The 6535-nt window shown below is 53.1% G+C and overlaps 1 protein-coding gene across 1 annotated transcript in view; it reads left to right on the top strand.

The window, feature by feature from the left end:
* FEZ1 (fasciculation and elongation protein zeta 1 (zygin I)) overlaps nt 1-6535 on the top strand; it is a 13025-nt gene that overhangs the window by 2874 nt on the left and 3616 nt on the right. Inside the window, exons 2-4 of the mRNA XM_009329898.1 lie at nt 1343-1439; nt 2746-2838; nt 3653-3874. Of these exons, the coding sequence (XP_009328173.1) occupies nt 1343-1439; nt 2746-2838; nt 3653-3874 (412 nt within the window). The remainder of the gene's footprint in view (nt 1-1342; nt 1440-2745; nt 2839-3652; nt 3875-6535) is intronic.

Genomic DNA, 6535 nt, shown 5'->3' on the forward strand with positions numbered 1-6535 from the left:
TGGGGCAGCATTTCAGGGTATTTTGGGAGGTTGGGGGGGGGGTCAGGGCATCACAGCTGGTTTTGGGGGTATTTCAGAGCAGTTTTGGGGTGTTTCAGGGCTGTTTCAGGGTGGCATTTTGGGGTGCTGTGACGGCATTTTGGGGCATTTCAGCATGTTCCAGGGCAGCATTTTGGGGAGTTTTGAGGCATTTCGGGCATTGCAGAAGCGTTTTGGGGTGTTGGGCAATTTGGGGACGTTCTGGAGCATCACAGTGGCATTTTAGGGTATTTCTTTGGGGTATCAGGGCAGCTTTTTGAGGCATTTCAGGGTGTTTCTGGGCAATGTTTCAGGACAGCATTTTGGGGTCTTTCCCAGTGGTGTTTTGGGGTGTCAGGGCAGTATTTTGGAGTGTTTGAGGGCTTTTTGGGGTGGTGGTTTTGGGACAGCATTTTGAGATGTTTCGGGGTGTTCTGGGGCAGCATTTTGGGACATTATGGAGCATTTTGGGGCAGTGTTTCAGGAAAGCATTTTAGGGTATTTCTGGGTGTTCAAAGGTGGCATTTTGGGATGTTTTGGGGCACTTTAGGATATGTGGGTTTTTTTGGGGGGTGGTTTGGAGCAGTTCATGGTGGCATTTTGGAGCATTGTGGCTTTTGGGGCCATTTTTAGGTGTTTCAGGGTGGCATTTTGGGGCATTTCAGGGCATTTTGGAGCTTTGGGACCTTTAGAGGCATTTTGGGGTGTTGCAGAAGAACATTTTGGGACATTTTGGGGTATTCCAGGGCAGTGTTTTGAGGTGTTTTGACGCCTTTCAGAGAGTCCTGGGGCTTTGGGGCAGTGCTTTAGGATGGCATTTTGGGGTGTTTCTGGGGCTTTGGGGACATTTCAGAATGTTTGGGGGCATTTCAGGACATCATGGTGATGATTTGGGATGGCATTTTGGAGCATTTCAGGGTGGTCTTTTGGGGCATCTGGGGACATTTTGGGACATTGCAGTGACCTTTTTGGGGGTATTTTGATGGCAATGTTTGGGGACATGTCAAATGCTGGGGCAGCATTTTGGGGTACTTCAGGGTATTTCAGGGCCGTATTTCACGATGATATTTTGAGAAGCTTTGGAGTCTTCTAGGGCATCGTTTGTGGTCTTCTAGGGCAGCATTTGTGGTCTTCTAGGACATCATTTGGGGTGTTTTGGGATGTGTCAGGCATCTCAGTGGTGTTTTGGGATTTGGGGGGGGCATTTCAAGGTGTTCCAGGGCTGCATTTTGGGGTGTTTTGAGGCATTTTGGCATGCTGTTTTGGGACGGCTTTCTGGGAGGCAACATTTTGGGATCGCCGCTCACCACCCACCTACCTGCAGGGTCTGGGATGCTCTCACCGATGGCTTCGCCCCCCGGGGCTCCCCCCGGCCCTGGCTGCTCCCCGGGGCTGAAGCCCCCGACGGCACCGACCCCCAGGCATGGCTGTGCCCCCCCCCCCCCCCCCCCCGACCCCCCAGCCCCAACGCTGACGGCCCTTGTGCAGCCCATGGGGCCACCGGTCCCACATCCCCGGGCCTGGTGCGGAAATGGTATTTTTGGGGTGCCGCAGCACCAACACAGTGGGTATCCACATTTTAGGAGGAAAACACACTAAACCAGGCAAAATTAAGTGTTTGGTTTGGCAATCTGGTCTTTGCTAATTTGCCTCTACGCCAGGGATGAGGTGGTGTATTTTTTGGGGTAGAAAATAGTGTTTTCTTCGTTGTAGTGAGTTCATGCTGTGAATAGCTGCATTTGGGGTTGTGGGAGGGCTACAAAGATACCCCAAAATCCACTGAATTTAGCCCGTTTGGATGTTACACAACCTGATGCTAAAGGGGGAGGAGAAGGTAAATTTCTTGGGTTATTTTCTGAAAAGGTGAAAAAGCCTGTGAAAGGAGGTGAAAAAAAAGAAGACGCCCCACCATCCAACATCTCCATCCAACATCTCCATCCAACATCTCCATCCATCAGCTCCCCATCCAATGTTATCCTCCGACATCTCCCCATCTAATGTCCCCATCCAGTGTCTCCATCTGACCTCTTCCCCATTCCGCTTCACCATCCATCGTCTCCCCATCCAACATCCCCAGCATCTCCATCCAGCATCTCCAACACCTCACCATCCAATGTCACTGTCCAATATATTAATTAAAACATCTCTCCATCCATCTCCATCCAACGTACCTGTACTTCTCCCTGTCCAACTTCCCAGTCCAATGTCTCCATCCAACGACTGCCCATCCAACATCTCTATCCATCTCCTTACAACACTTCCCCATCCAATGCTTCCCTGTCCATCATCTCCCTCTCCAACGTCTCCAGCATCCCCATCCAGCGTCCCCGTGCAAAGTCCCTACCCAAAGTCCCATCCAACATCCCTGTCCAACATTTCCCCATCCAACATCTCCATCTATCTCTATCCAGTTCCCTGTCCAACATCCTTCCATCCAATGTTCCCATCCAACGTCTCCACCCAAGATCCCCATCCAACGTCTCCACCCAATGCCCTCACCCAGTGTCTCCCCATCCAATGTCTCCCTGTCCAACGTCCCCATCCACGTCTCTATCCAATGTCTCCCCATGCAAACCCGCCCGTGCAGCATGTCCCCCTGAGCTGTGGTTCCCTGGTGGCTCTCCCTGTGCCAGGGCCGGGGCCATGCCTGTGTCCATGCTGGGGCCATGCCTGTGCCGGGCTGTGCCTGCGGTGCCACCAAGGCCGCCCAGCCTGTGTCTCCTGCAGCTCTGCGAGAAGGAGGAGGAGGAGGAGGAGCTCACTGAGAGGAGTGAGCAAGACTCGGGCATCAACGAGGAGCCGCTGCTGACAGCTGAGCAGGTACCCCTGGCCCCGGTGGGCACCTGATTGCCTGCGTGTCCCCCAAAAGCCAGGCTTTAGCCCCCCAGCATGGCCTCAGCCCACCCCAGTGCCGTGGCCATGTGCTGAAAGCGCAAAAATGGCCAAATACCATCATCTTGGGATGTGGGATGCAGGGCACGGGATGCAGACTCGGATGTAGACGGAGGTGCAGGTTGTGGGTGCCGTTGTGGGATTTGGGTGCAGATGGGAACATGGGTGCGGGGTGCTGGATGCAAATGGGTGGCACGGGATGAAGGATGAAAACATGGGGGGCAGAGGCGGGATGCAGATGTGGGATGCAGGATGCAGGTGCCAGTTGCAGGGGGTGGATGCTGGATAGAGGGTGCAGATGCAGGTGCAAGTACAGGGTCCAAGATGCAGGTGGAGGATGCAGGGTGAAGGGAGCAGGATGCGCACATAGGTGCAGGGCGCAGATGTGGATGTAGATGCAGGTCCGGGGGGGTGTGGATGTGGGATGTGGGATTTGGATGCAGATGGGAATGTGGGAGGCAGATGCAGGATGCAGGTCGAGGACGCAGGGTACGGATGGATGCAGATGCAGGATGGAGGAAGCAGGGTGCAGATGGAGGACGAAGGGGAGGATGGAGGATGCGGGATGCTGATACAGATGGAGGATGCAGGTGCGGGATGAAGGGAGAAGGTTGCAGATGTGGGTGCAGGACGCGGATGCAGCGTGCAGGTGCAGATGCAGGATGTAGCTGTAGGCTGCAGGGTGTAGATGCGAGGTGGAGGCAGGATGCAGGTGCAGATGGAGGACAGTGATGCCCTGCAGGTCATCGAGGAGCTGGAGGAGCTGATGCAGAGTTCGCCTGACCCTGAGGCTGACCCTGAGGGTGATGAGGACGAGGAGGAGGAAGAGGAGGAAACAGAGGCCGATGCTGAAGGCGAAGGTGGTGGTGGGGGCACGGAGCCCATCCTTCTGCACGAGCTGCGTGCTTTCTCCCCTGCCTTCAACAACAACTGCTCCCACGAAGGTACGGCCAGCAAAATCCGGGCCAGTCACTTTTTGGGTGCAATTCCAACCAAATTGGACAACTGAGTCTCTCCAGGCTTCAGGGCTGGCTTGCTCCAGTGTTCACACACTGTTTGGCCAGGAGGGGGCTCTTGGCAAAAAATTAAGCCCACGTGGGTCTTGCTTTTAGTATTGCTTTAAATGCACCTGGGGTTTCGCCAGGAGCGCCATGCATTTTGCAAAACGCCTCGTGCGTCGCCTGTTGCGCTCAACACATTTTGCTAAATGTGTTGCGCCTCTCCCTAAAGCACTCGGCGTTTTGCAAAACGCCCTGTGCCGTTCGTTACATGTGCTGTGCCTTGCACCGACAGTGTCGTGCACTGTCCTTTGTCCCTGCGCGCTGAGCTTTTTGCTCCGCTTGCCATGCGTTTTGCAAAAATGCCTGGTGTGCTCTGCGTTCCGCTGTTTGCATCCCGCATTTCAGGCAATGCACTCTCTTGCCAGCACCGAGCCTGTGACTGAATGCGCCGGGCGCTTCACTGAGCCATGCGTGGTGCATGTTCCTGACTGCACTGCGCATTGTGCTGAGTGTGTCGCTCCCCTGAATGCACCGATTGCCACTGTATGCACGGTGCGGCGGGCATTCTCCTGACTGCGCCATGCATTTTCCTAAATCCATGGAAAATCTGGTGGTACTGTTCACTAATCGCATTATGCGTTTCACCAAGAGCACCATGCATGCTGCCAAGTGCACCGTGCAGCATGCATTTAACTGATTGCACAGTGCAGCATGCGGTGCATTTCTCTACGTGCACTCTGCACTGCATGCCACTAAATGCACCATACACTTTTCACCAACGGCATGGTGCATGTCACTAATCGCCCCAGGCATCTTGCTAATTGCTCTGCGCCTTCCCCTAATTGCACAGTGCATTTTATTTATTGCACTGTGCATGTCACTGATTGCACCAGGCAATTCCGTAATTGCTCTGGGCACATCATTTATGACGCTGGGCATTTCAGTAATTGCACGATGTGTTTATTGATTGGCGGTTCAATAAATGCACCGTGCAGCTCATTAATCATGTGGAGAATTTTAACAGTTTCAGTGTGCATTTCACTAATTGCGCTGTGCATTTCACTAATTGCCCCGGGAACTTCACTAAATGTAGCGTGTGTTCACTTGCGCCATGCCCGTCACTAATTGCACAGGCATATCACTATTTCCAATGGACACGCCAGTAATTTGCATTGTGCATATCACTAATTGCACTAGGCCCGTTACTAATTGCATCAGGTGTTTCCCTCATGCAGTGTGCATTCCGCTGATTGCTCCAGGCATGTCACTAATTGTATCAGGCAGCTTACTGATTGCACCAGGAATGACGCTACCTGCACCAGACACGGCACTGATTGCACTGTGTATTTTACTAATTGCACTGGGCATGCCACTAGTTGTACCGGGCATTTCCCGCGTTGCACTGTGCGTTGCACTTACTGCGCTGGGTGTTTCACCCCATTGCAGCGGGCAGCACGCTAATTGCCCCCGTTGTCTTAATAATTGCAGTGTGCCTCTCACTGATTATGTAATGCGATTTTGCAACCTCCAGTGTGCATTTCCCTACCTCTGCTGTGATGTCACTAGTTGCACCAGGCATTTCATTTATTGCACCGTACATTTCACTAATTGCACCAGCCATCCCGCCAATCGCCCCCAGCACCGTAATGATCGTGCTGTGTGTCTCGCTAGTTGCATAAGGCATTTTGCAAGCTTCAGTGTGCGTTACACTAATTGCACTGGGCATCCCGCTAACTGCACCAGGCATTTCCCTACTTTCAGCGTGCATTGCACGTGCTGCACCGGTGCCTCCCTCACCAGTTGCACCGGGCAGCCCACTGATCACCCTCTGCATCTTAATAATTGCAGCCTGCATCGCACTAATTGCACGAAGCGTTTTGCAAACTTCAGAGTGCATTTTCCTAATCGCACCATGCACGTCAGTGATTGCACCGGGCTTTTGAGTAATTGCTCCAGACATGTCCCTAGTTGCACCAGGCATTTCATTTATTGCACGGTGCATTGCACTTATTGCACCTGGCAGCCCACCAGTTGCACCCAGCAGCCCAGTAATCGCCCCGTGCGTCTTAATAGTTGCAGTGTGCATCTCACTAATTTCATGAAGCATTTTGCAAACTTAAGCGTGCATTTCCCTAATTGCACTGGGCATTTCAGCAGTTGCTCCAGGCATGTCACTGGTTGCACTGTGTACTTCACTAGCTGCACCAGACATTTTGTTTATTGCACTGTGCCTTGCACGTATTGCAGCGGGCATTTCATTTATTGCACCACGCATTGCACTTGTTGCACTGGGCATTTTGTTTATTGCACTGTGCATTGCACTTGTTGCACTGGGCATTTTGTTTATTGCACTGTGCATTGCACATATTGCACTGGGCATTTCGTTTACTGCACTGTCCATTGCACTTGTTGCACCGGGCGTTTCGTTTATTGCACCGTGCATTGCACTTGTTGCACTGGGCGTTTCACCAATTGCACCGGGCAGCCCACTAACCGCCCCAGGCATCTTAATAATCGCACCATGCACATCTCTAATGGCACGGTGCGTCTCCCTGTCGGCATGTGCCCATCTCTAACCGCGACGCCCGGGCGGCAGGGCTGGGGCGGCTGTCGGCGCGGGAGCT

The sequence above is a fragment of the Pygoscelis adeliae genome, unplaced genomic scaffold, assembly GCF_000699105.1.
Source record: "Pygoscelis adeliae isolate BGI_AS28 unplaced genomic scaffold, ASM69910v1 Scaffold408, whole genome shotgun sequence".
NCBI lineage: Eukaryota > Metazoa > Chordata > Aves > Sphenisciformes > Spheniscidae > Pygoscelis > Pygoscelis adeliae.